Here is a 20244-nt window from a genome sequence, read left to right on the forward strand (position 1 = left end):
CCCATCACCTCTAGGGGGCGCTAGTTTCAACACGAATGATTTGAGGCCTTATTTTGTTATTTTAAGTAACAAATGCTGAAGTGATGGTTACCTCTGAAAAGTTCAGATTCTAAGCTTTCAAACGATATCTCATATGCCTGACTTGTGTATACGGAGACTTTATCGTTTTAAGCGTAAACCACTTTGGACCCTCAGTCTGGTTCATATATATGTCATATGTAACCGTCATGTGATGCATCAGAGATATTTTAAATAAAGATAAAGTGCTGTGCTGGTACCTATCGTGTCTCAAACTTCCTTAAAATGTCACCTAGTGATATAAAATCCTTAATCTGGTGAATATAGGCTGTAAAACCTTCATTTAGTAAATATTTAAATATAGAGCATTCTAACTAAGCTAATTCTCCGTCATTTCAAAATAAGAGTCCCGAAATAAGTATGTGTATTTCAGGCGTGTTTAACGTTAAACGTCCTTCATTTTTCTGGCTATTATTAGGATTTGATTGCGCAATAGACTGAATCTGGAAATCTGTTCATTTTGGACTCTTGTCGCCTCTTTCTGCGCCCGTTGTAGTTTGAGAAGTCTTAAGAATGTTTTTAACATTATATAAATTGAAACTATCGGCAGATTAATCGGTCTATTCGACCACCTTAGTTATCAGTATCGGCAAAATACACTAATGGTTGACCTCCTAATAATAATAAAAATAACAGCAATGATAATAGTAATCATAATAGAAATAAATAATTAAAAAAAATAGTGGTAGACCGTTATATCGGTTTGACCGATTAATCAGTGCCGATAGTTCCTTATATTTTTTTTTTTTTTTTGTCTTCAACAATAAATATCATCTTGTGAAATAGAGTGAGTGTGTGTGAGTGTGTGTGAGAGAGTGAGTGTATGAGTGTTTGTGTGAGTGTGTGTATAGACAGACAGACAGACAGATAGATATATGATATGTGTGTATATACATATATATGTATATGTATATACGTCTCTGCTCTCTGTGTATATATATATATATATATATATACATATACTATATATACTATATACTACTCTACTGTATATATATATATATATATATATATATATACTGTATAGATTGATATATATACACACACACACACACACACACACATACATATATATAGATGTGTATATGTATATACATATTTGTGTGTGTGTATCAATCTATATAGATATACATATTATTATTGGGACTTTCGTTGCACACTAAACTGCTTTTCGGAGTTTATTAATTTTGGACTCTTGTAGCCAAAATTTACAGTAAGGAAAGACTAAAAATGTTTCATCATTCTATAAACCGATTAAAATATATATATATATATATCTCAGCCTTTTCCACCAACTGGGTCATTGGTATTGGCAAAATCCTCAATCGGATGATCTTTAGTCAAGAATAAGAGTTATAATTAAAGGCATAATAAACTGACCAGAAAACCAAAACGAGACTTAAAGTAATAGTTCTCCCAGAACCTGAACTTAGAAGCTCAAAAAAGCACATAAAGGTAGCATATAAGTAATCCAAAGGACTCTTGTTGTTAAATCCAGTCTTCAGAAGCGATGAAACTGATCAATATTTAAGGCCTTTTTTACTATAAATCTCCATTTTCACTTTCACATTCTTTTTGTTTATGGTCTATCACATTCTTCATGGATATCGCCACCTACTGGGCAGGGAGAAGAATTTATAGTAAGAAAAAGGACTTAAATATGGATCTGTTTCTCACTCCTATCATGTCTCTTCTGAAGACATGGATTAAACCACTGGAGTCTTATGTGAAAGTGAAAGTGTAGATTTATAGTAGAAAACGACTTAAATATTGATCTGTTTCTCACCCACACCTATCATATCCCTTCTGAAGACATGGATTAAACCACTGGAGTCTTGTGGGTTACTTTTATGCTGCCTTTATGTGCTTTTTGGAGCTTCAAAGTTTTGGACCCTGTTGACTTGCATTGTATGGACCTACACAGCTGAAATATTCTTCTTTTTTGGCAGAAGATATAAAAGTCATACAATAAATGATGTAAGGCGAGATTACTCTGGTACATGTTGATAAACCCGCAGTAGAACTGTAGTCTGATCAGAGATGTGTCATTTAATCCTGGGCTCTCTGAAGATATTGTGCTTCAGCGAAGGGATTGTGTGGATCGTTAATGATCCGTACAGTAGCTATTGTGCATTTTGCGGTGCGGTTTGGAGACAGAGAAGCTTTCCGTCTGTTATTGCAGAGATGTGACTGTCCGTCTGCTGTCTGCAGAGCATACTTGGCCTCGGCTGCTGTTTTTCTATGTGCAAGTGTGTGTTTTTGCGTGAGTGAGCACCAATTACACACGGCTTCACATGCCAGCGCTGAGAATTCCAGCTGGAGTTGGCAGTATTGTCTGGACGGAGCGCCGAAGGCTTCACAAAAGTGCTGAGCTCACTAATATCGGCTGCAGTGTGTGTGTTGGGTGTGGGGGGGTAGTTTAACCTTTTAAGCTTGGATGGGCCAGCAACAAAAAAAACATCAAAATATGAATAACCACAGTCTTGACCAACACACAATAGGTGTCGTTTGAAAGCTTAGAAGCTCTACTATCCAATGCATGTAAACATTATGACCAAAACAGAACAAGTACTTAAAAACTTGCAGATAAATCAGAAGTGTCCCGTTTGATCATTTATAAATATGTGCTGTGCATTTTATTGTAATCAGTAAAAACGTCAAACGGATCAAATATTCATGTGTCATATGTCGTTGGAAAGCTCTTAAAGAATAAAATACAACCAGACTATTTGTTTTACTCACTGAGAAATAATATAGCGAGTAACAGCTAAATATATGTTTTGATAATGATGTTGGTGTTGCTTAAATGCTGCGTTTTTGTTTATAACTTCACGATATATAAACGGAACATAAAACATCACATATCATTATTTAGAGTCTGTGATTATCTTTCAATGGAGTCCACACACAAGATAATCAGATGTATAGATCATTAGATAATCCACATGAAGCACAATGTTACATATGACCACCAGGAGATGGCGCCAAATACACGACACAGACTCAATGATGACTCAAATGACACAGAATGAAACTCATTCTGTGAAATCTCATGAGTAAAATCATGTGTGCATGCTCTGCAAACCTTTAGTCATTGTTGTGTTTGCATGTGTAATTAGTTCTTATGTACAATTATTATCTTTTAATTGTTTGGAGATGTTTTTGGACACTATGATACATTATATTTGTAATCTTGGAACTTTTGATTGCTTTGTCGCATCAACACAAATGTTTCCTCAGATACAGTCGACATGATTGAGAACAAAACAAAATCAGTTTATCTGAGCCACATTATTTACACCCAGAGATATATAATATCAGACAAATAAGGAAAAAAGTACATTTTGGCTTAAAGGGTTAATAAAAGGTAAAACATATCCCATGTATAACTGCACTTAAGAAAGTCTCTCTGTGTTTTGCAGATTCTCCGCGGTGCGTTCATAACGGGAAGGATTTAGCGGATGGCGACGTGTATCGGATGGACTCGTGTTGGCTCTGTCAGTGTCGGGCTGGAATATCATTCTGCACTAAAGACGAATGTGCCGAACTGGTCTGTGATAACTTCTACGTTCCTGAGGGTGAATGTTGTCCCGTCTGTATAGGTACAGAAGCCTTTTTTAACTCATCACGTTTGCTAATCTGGTATACAGTAAGTAAATACAGTTATATGTAATCGTTTTTGTGGAATAATACGTAACCATTTATGTTTACTTGCTCTTTTGTAATGCAAACAACATTTTCAGGACATTGTGTGAATTTGTGTCTGTAGATGTGGAGCTGTTGTCGCTGGAGAGCACGAAGGCGAGCTGCTGGATGGATCATAAACTGCGAGCTCACGACGAGCAGTGGAAAGAAGACGATTGCACGTTCTGTCAGTGTGTGGACGGAGAACCTCACTGTACCGCGATGGCCTGCAAACAGAGCTGCCAGAACCCCGTTAAAATCCCCGGAGAGTGCTGCCCGTTCTGTGAGGGTACGGACAAGTCCTTGACAACTCGTAACATGCTTAAATCGTTACAATACTCGCAGCGTTTGGGGAAATTGATGTGATTGTAAAGGGATCAATGGAAAGGAGGCGGCGAGAACCGGTTTGACAATGTAAATAATAGTTTAATTATAAACTTAAACAAAAGACAAACACACACACATGACGGACATGTCCGTAAACTATCTCTCTCTCCCGCACGATCCTCTGCAGTCAACCTTTATCCCTCTCGGGAGGCTTGATTAGCCTAATACGGGACCGGGTGTGTAGGATCACGACCCGCCCTCCGCCCTGCCACAGTGATATTTACACAAACTGAAAGAGTAACACAGAGGAAACACGTGTCCACACGTCTCAGACTCAGTATTCAAAACATAGTCTCAAAGATCGCAACCATCCGTTGAGGTTCTAACCCAGGGTCAAACACGACCACACACATAGAGAGAGAGCGAGTCTATTACCTCATATAACTATATAGATAATCTATAGATTGTGTTATAAACACAATGCAACAATGCATAGATATAGATATAGATAGATAGATGTAAGGCCACCACAGGCTCCGATCTGTCTCTAAACTGAAATATATGTCTGTTTAAAAGTAGCTGCAGATATTGCCAGAGATTTATTGTATGAACAGCCAATTAATTAAACTTGCATTCCACTTACGTCCACTCAATAGTGCACAACTGTAGGCGTCCTATAGACTACATAAGCTTTAGCTTCAACCAGCTAAATGGAAGCCACCTGCTGTTCTTTATGATGGATTATTATTTCTTCTGGGAAGAATAATTAAGTGCATCTCTGTGCCAATGGCACACGTGGCATTCCTTTAGTGTTGCACTCGACAAAAGCTCCTCCTTGAGGTTTGAGGGTTGTGTTTCAGATGACAGGAGTGACCATGTTTACAACAGAAATCGGAAAAGCAGTGCTTTTGTTCATGCTAGCCTGCTTCGTGCTGCAATTTTAAGCAATGTGAGCAGGTACTCGTTCATCAAAGCTGCCGGATCAGGAGGATGGCTGGTAATTGCAGCTGCATTTATGTGTAATCACTGGACACTGGACGCTTGTGTTTGCAGTTAGCACTGCACCAGGATGCTGTTTAGGAACACGAGACCCCCAGGAGCGGCACATGAGTGTTTCTCTTCAACGTACGGTTCTTCAAAGTAGTCGCATACATCAGGATGTATTTACCTGAAATATCCGAGCCGTTTACATCATATTGAAACATCTGACACACTTATCAAACACACTCTGTTTGCCTGGAAGATACGTCACGTACGTTTGTAAACGCAAACACTAACAGCTACACATGCTCGGTTTTGTGAAAATGCAATGTTACGTACATTAAGTATTTGTTGCATTCTCAGCATGTCCACAGGGGGCACTATAGTGGGCAAGCGTTGTCTTTCATGTCAACTAATGTCATGGTGAAAGCAGTTTGAAGATTAAGTAAAATTTTGTTAAAGGAATATTCTGAAGTTCCAGTGAGGATCCTACAATGGAAGTGAATGAGGCCAGTTTTTGTCTAGGAACCACCTGCGGGTCCAAAAGGGGGCGCTATATCGCAAAAAAGTCCCTATATACTTAAGTCAGGCATATGTGGTGTCGTTTGAAAGCTTAGAATCTGAACTTTTCATAGATAACAATCACTTCTGCATTTATTTTACTTACAATAACAAAATAAGACCTTAAATCATTGGAGTCGCAAATAAGCGCCACCTAGTGGTTGTGCAGTATAAATATTAATATGAATATAAAAGTCTTTAATATAGCACAAGTCATATATCAAAAGAAAACTCTCATTCTAAGGAACTTCACTTTGCAGTTTATTTTGTTGCCTTTATACCACAGTTCAAAAGATTTTCAAAAGAATCACAAAGTGAAATGTGATTTATGTAAGTCATCAAATACAAACGTCGCTTTTATGCTCCGATAACTGCTGCTGTCAGTGCCAAATAGCTCAAAAATGTATATCTGCTTTTACATTAAAAAGTTTCGACAAAACAAGCCATTGACTTCTCTGTGACCTTGTTTGGCTGAATAATCCAATGTTATATCTTAGATGTCCAGAACAAAATATGCCATCCAGCAGGAAAAGCATGATAAACAAATCATCAGAAATATATGTTATTGACTATTGATAAGAAAAGTTTATATATAGATTATATTATAGATCTCAGCTTTCTAATGACACCTAGATTGAGCTTGTAGTCCACTCAGAGGACGAGATATTCAATGAAATAATGAGGGTGTTGCTTGAACTGAACATTAGACTGAATGTCTATGGACGAGCAAATCTGTGAGGGCTAAAATGTGTTAGAGCGCCCCTACAGTTCACATCTGTGAGGGGTATAATGTGTTAGAGCCCCTACAGTTCACATCTGTGAGGGTATAATGTGTTAGAGCCCCCTACAGTTCACATCTGTGAGGGGTATAATGTGTTAGAGCGCCCCCTACAGTTCACATCTGTGAGGGGTATAATGTGTTAGAGCGCCCCCTACAGTTCACATATGTGAGGGGTAAAATGTGTTAGAGCGCCCCCTACAGTTCACATCTGTGAGGGGTCAAATGTGTTGGAGCGCCCCCTACAGTTCACATCTGTGAGGGGTCAAATGTGTTGGAGCGCCCCCTACAGTTCACATCTGTGAATGGATTGGTGGTGGCCTAGTGGCTAAAGCACAGGGCTGGTAATCAGAAGGTCACTGGTTCTAACCCCACGGCCACCACCATTGTGCCCTTGAGTAAGGCACTTAACTCCAGGTTGCTCCGGGGGGATTGTCCCTGTAATAACTGCACTGTATAATACATTGGTACTCAGAAGGTTGCTGGTTTGATCCCCACAGTCACCACCATTGTGTCCTTGAGTAAGACACTTAACTCCAGGTTGCTCCGGGGGGATTGTCCCTGTAATAACTGCACTGTATAATACATTGGTACTCAGAAGGTTGCTGGTTTGATCCCCACAGTCACCACCATTGTGTCCTTGAGTAAGGCACTTAACTCCAGGTTGCTCCGGGGGGATTGTCCCTGTAATAAGTGCACTGTAAGTCACTTTGGATAAAAGCATCTGCCATATGCATAAATATAAATATTTTGTCTTCTAGAGCCATCATATGAGACAGTGAGTCCGCTGCTGTGCCCTCCGCTGGAGAACTGCTCGCTCTCTGGGCACCACTGCCCATATGGCTTCCAGCAGGACCCCAGTGGCTGTCTGCTGTGCCAGTGTGTGAGCAGTGAGTACACACACACACACACACGTGAGAACCGGCTTGCGTGCAAACAGCTTCCAAAGTAGTGCAATTTTTGTTTGAGAAAGCTCCAACGACCCGCAACACAAGCAAACAGACACGAGAGTCAAAACCATAATGATCTCAGACATGAATCCATCTCACAAATCTGCACAACTCTTGCCGTGACTTCTCTGACGCTTGAAGGTTGTTTCTCACGTGATGTCAGGTCTCAGGGCTTGGTTGCACATCTGGCCATCATGGCACATTTTTCTGGACTTGTAAACGGTTCCAAATAATTATGCCTGCAAGCGCTCAAAATCGTGCAATAATCTATCAAATGTTTTTAGAGGTGAAGTGTGTAATTTCTGTGGCATGAGCAGCACCAAATGCAGTTGCACTAATTACCTGAGCAGCAAATGAGACGTGTTAAAGTATGAGGTAGAATTATACAATAAAAATGTGGTTATAAATTATACAATTCCGAAAAGTCAATGAATGCATTTAAATAAAAAGTGATTGGCACACGCACTGTATATTTTCACCCATACCCCGATTTTGCGCTGCATGTAAACACCTTTACAGGCGTTCTTACTGGCTTATCCAATGTGCAAGTGTTGTGTGCATGACCGTTGTGTTTTGACATCAAAATTACAGAATAACTGGATGATTTCAAAACCATTTTCTTGCACTGTTGGATCTTTAAAATAAGCTGATTTGTGGTCATGTTCAGTGCAGTAGTGTGCATGTAAATGCATTAGATGAGTGAGAGCAAATAGATTTAAGAAGGCCAGTGGTGGATTCAGTATGCAAATATAACACTGATGTTTGTTGTGTCTTTGTTTAAAAAGTGCAAGTGCAAGGAAGCCCATATCAGGATAACTTATTGGTTTGAGCTGAATTAACTGCAGAAATTTGTGTTGAAGACACAAATTAAAGAGTAGGAACCCAAACACCATTACCATCCCTTTAACCACAGTATTTACATTCTTCAGGAAGTAAAACCAGACAGACAGACAGACTCTCAGGTAAACCGATGGATGGATAGAAACATGGACACAGACAGAAAGATAGAGAGACAGATGGATAGACAGACAGACAGATAGTCAGGTAAACCATTGGATGGATGGATGGATGGATGGATGGATGGTCGGATAGACAGACAGACAGACAGATAGTCAGGTAAACCATTGGATGGATGGATGGATGGATGGATGGATGGTCGGATAGACAGACAGACAGACAGACAGATAGTCAGGTAAACCATTGGATGGATGGATGGTCGGATAGACAGACAGACAGACAGACTCTCAGGTAAACCGATGGATGGATAGAAACATGGACACAGACAGAAAGATAGAGAGACAGATGGATAGACAGACAGACAGATAGTCAGGTAAACCATTGGATGGATGGATGGATGGATGGATGGATGGTCGGATAGACAGACAGACAGACAGATAGTCAGGTAAACCATTGGATGGATGGATGGATGGATGGATGGATGGATGGATGGTCGGATAGACAGACAGACAGACAGACAGATAGTCAGGTAAACCATTGGATGGATGGATGGATGGATGGATGGATGGATGGTCGGATAGACAGACAGACAGACAGATAGTCAGGTAAACCATTGGATGGATGGATGGATGGCTGGTCGGATAGACAGACAGACAGACAGACAGATAGTCAGGTAAACCATTGGATGGATGGATGGATGGATGGATGGATGGTCGGTCGGATAGACAGACAGACAGACAGATAGTCAGGTAAACCATTGGATGGATGGTCGGATAGACAGACAGACAGACAGACAGACAGACAGACAGACAGACAGACAGACAGATAGTCAGGTAAACCATATGATGGATGGATGGATTAGTCGGACAGTCAGGTAAACCAATGGGTGGGTGGATGGACAGACAGACAGACATTTAGATAGATAGACCGACAGACAGATAGACAGACAGACTGTCAGGTAAACCGATGGATGGATGGATGGATGGATGAATGGATGGACTGTCAGATAAACTGTTGGATAGATAGATAGACAGACTGTCAGATGGATGGATGGATAGAGAGACAGACAGACAGACAGACTGTCAGGTAAACCATATGATGGATGGATGATCAGATAGATAGACAGACAGACAGACAGAGACAGACTGTCAGATAAACTGTTGGATGGATGGATAGATAGACAGATAGACAGACAGACATTTAGATGGATAGACAGACTGTCAGATGGATGGATGAATGGATGGACTGTCAGATAAACTGCTGGATAGATGAATAGACAGACAGACAGACAGAGACAGACTGTCAGATAAACCGTTGGATGGATGGATAGATAGACAGACAGACAGACAGACATTTAGATAGATAGACAGACTGTCGGATGGATGGATGGATAGATAGACAGACAGACAGACTGTCAGATAAACCATTGGATAGACAGACGGATATACAGACAGACAGAAAGATAGATAGATAGATAGACAGACAGACTGTCAAGTAAACGAATGGATGGATGGATGGATGGATGGATGGATGGATGGATGGATAGACAGACAGGCAGACAGACAGACAACCAAGTTTGTAGAATAACAGTATTGTGGCTTTGTCAGGACAACATTGACACCATGTTTGTACAGTACATACCTCAGCATACATGTAAATACATATTCTTATTTGGTCTCTTTCAGATGACACCTGTCCTGATTTGTCCTCCTACTGTTCTCTGGAGTGTCCTCTGGGATATCACAAAGATCACTATGGTTGTGAAGTTTGTGAGTGTAGCGTACCAAATTGTCGCCCCATGACCTGTAGCAAGACCTGTCCGTATGGATATGTGTAAGTTAATACATCTCTACTCTAAACCCAGACTGACCTTTGCTCCAGAGCTGGGCTTCGTAACTCATTGCGGTACTAACCTTCTTTTAAAATGGCAAGTGTGAAATGCTGCGTAACATATGTGTTCGAGAAAATAACCCCCTGTAATCCCTTGAACCTAGTCAAACATCTGGATGCTTTTTCTCCTCGGAGCGTCTTGCGTCCGAGCCAACACTTTCATATCATGACCATGCGTCTGTTTCAAAACAAAGATCAAATACACATTGACACAAACACGTCCTGTGCGCCGAGATACCGACTCGTCTCTAAAGCACTAATCCCCAACAGAGGACAAGAGCGGTCTGGACTCTCTCGGGGGACGCTGGGCTTCCTGGATCATTTCTGAGGAGCCTTTAGAAGTTTGAATCCTCTGAGATCAGCGGTGTCTCTACATCTCGCTCTCTGGAGGAAATCCCTGTTTATAGTGGCTCACGCCGAGAACAGGAGATGATATTTGGCTTTGAGTGTTTGGAGATGACAAGGGACCCCTTGTGTTCCTAAAATATCTCATTTGTGGTTTTGAAGCACTGAATGCTGGTCCAAATCAGTACACTACCCTACAATGCTGTCTAGGTATGTTACGCAATGGAGCTGATGAATAAGACCCGAGATGAAGACGGAGTTCGAGTCTTGCTTGATGTGCAAGTGTCAGAGATGGAGCAGCTGTTTGTGTTGACATTTCTCACAGTCGAAAGCGTCGGGCTCCACACAAAAGGGGTCTTATATCGCTTCCCGTTCTCTATAGGGCTAAAACATCATCGGCCCTGATAGGACGGAACGGCCCATTGGCAGAGGCCCGCAGGAATGCGTGTCGAGTCAGCAGTCGTCCCGAGTGAAATTCCGGCCGAGTTTAAACAAAGCGGGACTCCAGGGTCACGGGCCGCTCGCCTCTGTGTTTGTGTACAGTAGATCTCTGTGTGCCGTCTCAGCAGTGAGTATCTACTGTACGGCGAGGGGACGTGAGGGTTTGTTTGATTAATGACTGACAGTATAATTAACTGTGGCTGATGAAAAACCCCATAGACTTACATTGGAGGAGGGACTCCAGTCATATCTAGAAGTCAGCTGAGGTGATGTTCAGTGTTAATGCTGGAGTATTGTGTGTGTGATATCAGAGTTGTTACATATTTCTCTCATCTGGACTCTTCAAAGACTCTTCAGACGCTCATGTACCGCAGGTGAAAACACAACCAGATGCCCGTTAGATCCGTTTGAGCGTCTGGAAACGGTGTATCGCACCTCTACAAACAGCAGTCAGGTCGTTCTGCTCCGAACACCTTAATGAATCATGACATTATTATCGTAAAAGTGTCGTTTGTTATTATTAGCTATCGAGAAATGTTCTTTCATGTGTCTTTAGAAGTTGAAGTGTGTTTGAACTTCGCAGTGTGTTTCTGTTGCTAATCACCACGCTGGAGAAGCCAACAGAGGCCACCGGTTTGTGGGCCAGTATAGACATGTTGTTTTCCAGGTGGTTTGTGTTTCAGAAGTGTATCATTGTTACTACAGAAGAAGCTGATGGTTTTCCGAGATGATACAAAGTTAAATCTTTTACAAATGTAGTTCAAAAAAACATGTATTATGTTCGAAGTAATGTCATTTTTATGTCCATGTTGGTTTCATACATTGGTTTCAGCATTGCCTTCCCCACCCCCATACCACCCACCCCCAATAAATAAATGGTGGTGGTGGGACAGGGCGGCGGGCGGGCCGGGCCCCTTATCAGGCTAATCAAGCCTGCGAGAGGGATAAAGGCCGACTGCGGATGGTGGCGCCGTCGAGAGAGACCGTTTACCGGCAGCTGTCCGTCATGTGTGTGCGTTTGTGTCTTTTTTGTGAAGTTTGTCATTTAAATATCATTTATATTGTCAAGCCGGTTCTCCGATATGCTGTAGCTTGGTCCTCAGCCACTCATCCACCCTCTAACGGACGACAGCCGCGCCTCCCCGGGCGGATCGGAGGCAGTCCTCCGGCCCCTGGTGGACGGAACATCCCGCCACGTTCTCTGGGAACAGAAGGGGTCTCCCCCGCCCCTGGCAGCGGTTCTTCCACACCAGGCGGTCGGCCGGGAGCCCCTCCTCGCTCGCGGTCGCCGATCCTCTCTTGACCCCGTCGCGTTTAGCGGCTGGTAGGGGTCTCTGTTCTGTCACATGACAACAAAATGGCCAGCTGCATGTTGGTTACACCACCTGACTGATTTTTCAACACTTATGCCAACACTTCTTTTTCAAAGAATTCCTGCTTTTAATGAGTCTTTTATATTTGTTACTGTCTCGGGACGGTTGCGCCACATGACATTTTTGGCTGGATGAATGCATGATATTTTTCCCCATTTTTGAACACAGAAATTGAAAGCATATTCATCATAGTTGAGGTGTATTAAAGTAACTGTTGTGTGTTGTGTTTTTAGTTTTTTTTTTGTCACGTCATTGAACCATATTTTGGTGTTTCTCCCCTCAGGAGGAACAAACACGGTTGTGAGATGTGTCGCTGTGTGAAGTGCCCCCCGTTCACGTGTGACAAACACTGCAGCGACGGCTTCAGGAAGAACAGAAAGGGCTGCAGTATCTGCGAATGTAACGGTGAGTTGCTGCGCAAACACGGTTTCTTGATCCATAGGATGTTCAGGTCAGAACTCTGGTCTGGTTTAAACAGGAGCCACAGGTCATGAAACTTCCATCTGGTCTGGATCATCAATCCTAGTGTCACATGAGCAGTTTTACTGCGACTGCAGGTTCTGCTGAATTTAATCACTTTACTGTGAGCCGTAGCAGACAGACAATAAACGTCTTCTACATGTTTATTACAAGCACTAAACTAAGCACGTGCAAAACTACGTTATTAGAATTGATTCGTCCTGACTCGGTTGGTTGAGGCAGCCCTGTATAAGTAGGCTGGTTTAGAGTCATGATCACCACACATTGGCTGGAGATGTAAACTATGTGTGTTTACGTGATTTTAGTGTTGCAAACTGTTATAGTATAACATTAGCCTTCAGGTTCAATGCTATGTTTGGGTACACTATTGCTTGTAACAGCTAGTTATAATCACTGATTAAACAAAAGTAAGACACAAAGCCATCATAAATACAGAAATATTCTTAGCTACACTATTATTATAATGATATGAGTTAATAACATACGTATCTGTAATAAAATGTTCCCTGTAAAGCCATGAGTTGGAAATTATCTCCTCAGTCCAGTCAGCTGTTTTGATGGCAGCAACACCTAGCTTCATACTAAACATGCTAGAAACATGTTAACAAACACCTAACAGAAACATGTTAGCAACACCTAGATTTATGCTAAAAATGCTAACAACATGATAAAACATGCTAATAATGGCTAGCAATATGCTAGCAACACCCAGCTTCATGTTAAACATGCTACCAACAATGCCATGCTAGCAACAATGTTTTAGCATGTAGCAAGGCATTGTTAACATGTTAAAACATGCTAGCATGCTAACAACAGCATTTTCTGCTAAAAAAGCTAGCAACATGTTAACAGTGCTTAGCTACATGCTAAAACATGTTAACATGTTAGAAACACCTAGCTTTATGCTAATAATGCTAGTAATGCCTAGCTACATGATAAAACATGCTAACAATACCTAACATGCTAGCAACACCTAGCTTCATGCTAAACATGTTAGCAACATGTTAAAACATGTTAACAATATCTAGCTTTGTTAAAATGCTAACAACATGCTAGCAATGCCTAACTACATGATAACAATGCCTAGTTACATGTTAAACATGCTAGTAATGCCTAGCTACATGATAAAACATGCTAACAATACCTAACATGCTAACATCACCTAGCTTCATGCTAAACATGTTAGCAACAAGTTAAAACATGCTAACAATATCTAGCTTTGTTAAAATACTAACAACATTCTAACAATGCCTAACTACATGCTAACAATGCCTAGTTACATGTTAAACATGCTAGTAATGCCTAGCTACATGTTAAAATATGTTAACAATGCCTAGCAACATGTTAGCGACACCTATATTAATGCTAAACATGCTAGCAACACCTAGCTTTATGATAAAAGTGCTACTTGTTAAAACATTTCTACATTTATTGTCAGTTATCCTAATTTTAGTGTATGAATGTCGTGGTGTTGCATTGCGTCTGGTGCGGGCGAGAAGTTCAAATATATTATTTAATGATACTATGGTCATGACATTTTATGATTTGTTTTTTCTCTCCATACCAACTCAGGAGTTCTGGTCCTCCTGTAGAACATTTTCAAGTTGATTTTGTGTTTTGATTGGATTCAGATCGTCATGTGACCAGCACGACGGCCTCCATTCAGCCGATGCCCGGTTACTGTCTGACAGGTAGTGGGCGGCGCTTCGAGGAGGGTGACAGCTGGCACGACGGCTGCCGTGACTGTTACTGTCATTCTGGGCGTGAGATGTGTGTGCTCATTTCCTGTCTTGTGCCCACCTGCGCCCACCCTGTGCTCAGACCACACCAGTGCTGCCCCAGCTGTGACGGTACGTACAACGTACTGATGCTCAGACCCCATTTACACCCGGATCTGTTTCGAGTGGTCACAAGTAGGCCGCAATAGCATTTCTATATGTATTTTAAATGTAATGTTATGTGTGTTTTATATCAGATGAGTCTGGCAGCGGTCTGGTGGCGGGGATGGACATGGTGGTGTGTCGCGCTCCGGACGGGGAACTATACGTGGAAGGAGAGTCATGGAGTTTGGACGAGTGCACGCGCTGCACCTGCAGACAGGGTCGTGTACTCTGTGATTCTGAAGTTTGTCCACCTGTCCTCTGCCACATGCCAATCAAAAACAAAGACACCTGCTGTTACACCTGCCCAGGTAACACACACCTCCACTAATTCATCACAAATATCCTTATTAAATAGACAGGCTGTTATGGCAACTGCTGTTTTAATATTCCTTTAAGCGTTATATAATTTAATGATGTTTGTTAATGTTAATAAAAGCTGCATAGAGAGTTATAGGATGCTCCCTTGCTCCCTATTTAGTGCATGACTTAACTGCATAGAGAGCTATAGGATGCTCCCTTGCTCCCTATTTAGTGAATAACTTAACTGCATAGAGAGCTATAGGATGCTCCCTTGCTCCCTATTTAGTGCATGAATTAACTGCATAGAGAGCTATAGAATGCACTGGTCTCAGAACAGTTTGAAATGCATCTTATTTTCATTATAACTACATATAAAGCCTCTGAAAGACACATTTTATATATATATATATATATATATACATATATATTAAATATATTCTGATGTGGTACTTGGTGTAAAATGTTTGAGAACCACTGATATAGTGCATAAGTTAATATCAGACCCTGTTCAGGTCCATATGAAGAACAATTCAGACAATCAAAGTTTTATTAACATGTGGTTTTGTCGACACACTTAAAGCTCTGCTTGGGGCAACATGCTGTCTGACCTAAAACAATAAATAGACAGGGGCAAACTGGATGGTTTTACATGGAACCCCAGGGCAAAAAAACACATGTGGCTGCTTTCTCATGCAGTCCCACCGTTGAGTACTCACACATGTCTCAAAGTCCTTTGAGCTTCGCCATCAAATCAGATTCGAATGACCGACTGGAACCCTCAATTCTCCAATGGCAATGGTCAATCTTATCACCCCATCTCTCTTTTATGTATAGATTGTCAGGCACTCTTTGATGAATGTTGGTGCTGCTGACAGGAATGTGGGAATTGCTCCTATTTAAGTGACTCCGTCTTTAATTCACATGACCGTTTGGTCACAGAATGGCCCAGGGGCAATGGCTTTGAGCTTCACTTAAGATGAAAGACCGTATTTCTCTTTGTAGAGTTGTTAAAATCCCTGAGAATGGTTCATTTAAACGGGTCTCCAAACACACAGCAGACTGTAATAAATGCTGTGAAGGACAAACTGCTATCGGCAACTACTCAATCACTATATCAAAACACAATGTGTTGGCACAGCCCTAGTGAGAGTGAGATTGGGAGATAAAAGTTTCTAAAAGTTCCTAAATGTTTTGCTGCTTCTTACCCACAGAGGACAAACTCAATCCCCTCCTTCCTGTCAACAATAGCCAACAGGAATACTGCATTTCTACTAATGGAGAAATCCTATTGGCTGGTGATTCGTGGAAGTCCAACGCCTGCACCAGCTGCACCTGTCGCAACGGGACGGTTGAGTGTTTTTCGCAACACTGTCCACCTGCCAGCTGCAGAGTACCAGTGCTGCGCAAGGGCCAGTGCTGCCCACACTGCCTAGGTAAGAGTTCTACATACTTCGCAAATGGACAATTTGGTGTCAAGATACACACTGCATATTCACATGGTTACTTTGGGTAAATAAATGCCAAATGCCATTACTTGTATCGTATCTTGTAACAGATTGTAAAGAAGTCAATGGAAAGGAGGAGGCGAGAACTGGCTTGATAATATAAATAATATTTTAATGAATAACTTAAACTAAAAGACAATCACACACATGACTGACATGTCCGTAAACTATCTCTCTCTCGTCGCACCACCGTCTGCCATCGGCCTTTATCCCTCTAGGAGGCTTATTTAGCCTGATAAGGGACCAGGTGTGTATAATCACAACCCGGCCCCACCCTCCGCCCTGCCACATCCCTCCCTCGTTTTCTCAGGCTGGGGAGCCCCCGGCCTGATGTACACCCCCTTTCCTTGGCCTCTTTCTGCCAGCAGGTCATCCCCATCTACCTGGACGAGGGAGGAGACAAGGGGAGGGAAACAGAAATAATTAAAATGGGGGGGTACTTCCTGTAACAGTGTAGTACCCCCCCCCCAAAAAAACACTAAAATTTAAACGAGAGGGAAAAGGCCAAGGCAGAGTGACAGTGAGATAGAGAGAGGAGAGAGAGATAAAAAAAACCTACTCGCTGGTTCTCCGATACACCGTCGCATGGTCCTCGATCACTTCTCCACCCTCTCAGGTAGACGACAGCCGCTTTTCCCCGGGCAGACCGGAGTTAGACTTGCGACCCCCGGCAGTCAAAACGCCACTCCGCATTCTCGGCGAATCGTGGGGACACTCCTCCGCCCCTGGCAGCGGCCCAACCGCTCCAGGCGGTCGGGGAACCCTTCCCTCCTCCCCTCGTGGATGGCGGTCTTCCTCCGACCCCTCTGCATTTCTGGGGGATGGCAGGGCTCTCCTCCGCCCCTGGCAGCGGCTCCTTCGCTCCAGGTGGTCGGGGAGTCCAGTCCCCACTCGCCTTGTGGACTGCAGCCGTTCACCGCGTCCGGCCGGTCGGTCTACTCCCTCCCCCGGTGGATGGCAGCAGCGCACCCATGGGTGGACGGCAGTGTCGAGGACACCGCGACGGGCATCCCTCCTCCTTCCCGGGCTACGGCACCAGTGTAAAGAAGTCAATGGAAAGGAGGAGGCGAGAACCAGCTTGATAATATAAATAATATTTTTATGAATAACTTAAACCAAAATACAAACACACACATGACTGACATGTCCGTAAACAATCTCTCTCTCGTCGCACCACCGTCTTCCATCGGCCTTTATCCCTCTCGGAGGCTTAATTAGCCTGATAAGGGACCGGGTGTGTATAATCTCAACCCGGCCCCGCCCTCCGCCTTGCCACACTGATCAAGGAGGAGTGTTTTTCAGCAATAATGGAGTAAGTTTTGACCTTCTTATAGCTTCAGAACACTTGAAATATAGTGCAAGTCAAATGGACCTCTTTCATGGTACCTTTTTGTCATTCTTGGAGCTTGATAGCCCCTGATCTTAGTATGATTTCAAAAGGGAAGCATGGAAGTTCTGCTAAGCATTTAGTTTTATGTTCCATGTAAGAAAGTCAGTCACATGGGTTTGGAATGACATGAAGGTCAATGATGAGAGAACTTTCACATTAGGACTACTGTAACCCTTCAAAAGGGTATTCTTAAAGACAAGTTTGGGATACGTGTATTTCAGAGTATGAGGCTTTACAGATGCCAGCCTGAGTGGCGCTTCATTGGCAAATGCTGCGTTAGTCCACAGGACTCCAGCAAGGAAAACATTCCAGCGATATCCGCACATTCACGTGTGTTTCCTGTCGCTCGCTGCCACTCTCAATGCGAGGAAAGAAAAAGCAAAGCTCTCCATCAGCTTTTTCCACAGAGGAACAAACGCTGCCATTGTTCAGCCTTTTAAACTTTTCATCTCGTCTTTGTTTTGATTTTGGGGATCAAGCAGAAAGCAGGAAGCTTGGTTTTCTCAGTGTAACACGTGAAAAATTGCATAAGAGATAATCAGATAAATCATACAGCCGCTCATTCTAGCACATTGTTGATCGCTGTGATTAACGGCTAGTGTGGCTGTGGTTTTGGATGATGGTTTTTATAAGATTGACGACCCAGTTTACGTCTATGCAACATTTTTGTGTTCAAAATAGTTTTTTTTCTTCTCCACAGAGGTCACAACAATCTCAGTGCCAATAGTGCTATCCACCGCAGCGACCAAACACAACGTCAAATCCACAGCTACCGTCACAGAGAGTCGGACAGCATGGATCACAACAGTTCCTCCAATCTTTGCAGTTACAGGTACTGAACCAACTGCAAACACGTTATGTCATATTATTCATGAAAATCATCAGTTGCATGCAGAGGTGATCAACTAGTTTTGTTCCAGATTTTAGGATGCGTTCAAGTCGTCCAAGTGAATGTGTATTTAACGTGGTCTGGGCGGTATTTTCTTTGACATTGTGTAGTTGTTGATGTCCATGTTGACATAAGTGAAGTAAAAGATGAATTTAAGCAAAAAAGTTAGTGTAGAGATTGATTGGAAACACAGCCTTTGACATCAGCAACAAAAGAGATGGAAAGATGGGATTTTGGCTATTGGGGCGGCTGTGGCTCAGGTTGTAGAGCGGGTCAGCCATTAATCACAGGGTTGGCGGTTTGATTCCCGGCCCACACGACTCCACATGCCGATGTTTTCTTGGGCAAGACACTGAACCCCAAGTTGCTCCCAATGGCAGGCTAGCGCTTGATGGGAAAAGATGGGATTTTGGCTATTGGGGCGGCAGTGTCTCAGTTGGTAGAGCGGGTCGGCCACTAATCGCAGGGTTGGTGGTTCGATTCCCAACCACATGACTCCACATGCCGAAGTGTCCCAATGGCAGGCTAGCGCCTTGCATGCAGCTCTGCCGCCATTGGGGTATGAATGAGTCTCAGTGTAAAGCACTTTGAATACCGTTAAGGTTAAAAAAGCGCTATATAAGTGCAGACCATTTACCATTTCTTTCTTTTTATTATTGGCATTTAACATTGTTTTTCAGAAGAGACATGCTCATTTTTAGGTTGTGACCCATCACTTGAGATCCTCTGGACTAGTTCCATGTATAATGATGTCGTCATCAGCATAATAAATGAGTTAATATGTGCATTTCCACACTGTGAATGATATGGGAAAGCTGCATGGATTATGACTGTTGGCTCAGTGAAGTTTACGACATCTCACTCATGTGGAAACAATACGAGATGAAGCAGCCAAGCAAAACAACAGCGGTCGAGGGAAGATCCGAGCTGTGGAGGGAACACAGCTATGGAAATGTTGGCATATTGTGGGAAGCAAGTTTTTGATGTAAACATTCTCTTGTCTAGATGGTAAAGGTCTGTCTAAGGACGTTCCCAGCCAAATGGAGATGACTCTCATTTACCAATCAGCAGCCTGGATTCTGGCGGGAATCCTCTTGGCCATCGTCATCTTCCTCATCGTGGCCGTCCTCATCAACTGGAGGAAGAACTGGGTGCAAATGTCCTGCTACAGCGCACCCAAAAAGGTGAGAGGCCGTTTGACGCAATCGTTGACATGTCGTGTTGGCGCCTCTAATGTGTTGGTGGTTCTTTTAGTAATTTAATTTACTGTAAGTGACTCACAACTTAAGAACTTACGATGTTGTAAGAGCCATTAGTGATGGATGAATGTATTTGTTGTCCTCCAAATCTCAACCGTGTAAAATATGTCGAGTTCTGTGTAAGAGTACAGAATGATGCCATGAAATGATGTATTGTAGCATGGGAGATGTTA

At 42.5% G+C, this 20244-nt stretch overlaps 1 protein-coding gene and 1 long non-coding RNA gene across 3 annotated transcripts in view; one reads left to right on the forward strand and one right to left on the reverse strand.

Annotated features, from left to right (window-relative positions):
* The window catches only part of LOC127656941 (uncharacterized), a 452192-nt gene that overhangs the window by 150739 nt on the left and 281209 nt on the right, over window positions 1-20244 (reverse strand). The gene's annotated exons all lie outside the window — the stretch shown is intronic.
* The window catches only part of LOC127656916 (cysteine-rich motor neuron 1 protein-like), a 47175-nt gene that overhangs the window by 25175 nt on the left and 1756 nt on the right, over window positions 1-20244 (forward strand). For both annotated transcript variants that reach the window (XM_052145458.1, XM_052145459.1), the window contains 10 exons: window positions 3501-3680; window positions 3848-4051; window positions 7171-7299; window positions 10002-10149; window positions 12649-12770; window positions 14477-14695; window positions 14821-15036; window positions 16240-16461; window positions 18624-18755; window positions 19818-19996. In XM_052145458.1, the coding sequence (XP_052001418.1) occupies window positions 3501-3680; window positions 3848-4051; window positions 7171-7299; window positions 10002-10149; window positions 12649-12770; window positions 14477-14695; window positions 14821-15036; window positions 16240-16461; window positions 18624-18755; window positions 19818-19996 (1751 nt within the window). The remainder of the gene's footprint in view (window positions 1-3500; window positions 3681-3847; window positions 4052-7170; window positions 7300-10001; window positions 10150-12648; window positions 12771-14476; window positions 14696-14820; window positions 15037-16239; window positions 16462-18623; window positions 18756-19817; window positions 19997-20244) is intronic.

The sequence above is a fragment of the Xyrauchen texanus genome, chromosome 16 (genome assembly GCF_025860055.1).
Source record: "Xyrauchen texanus isolate HMW12.3.18 chromosome 16, RBS_HiC_50CHRs, whole genome shotgun sequence".
Taxonomy (NCBI): domain Eukaryota; kingdom Metazoa; phylum Chordata; class Actinopteri; order Cypriniformes; family Catostomidae; genus Xyrauchen; species Xyrauchen texanus.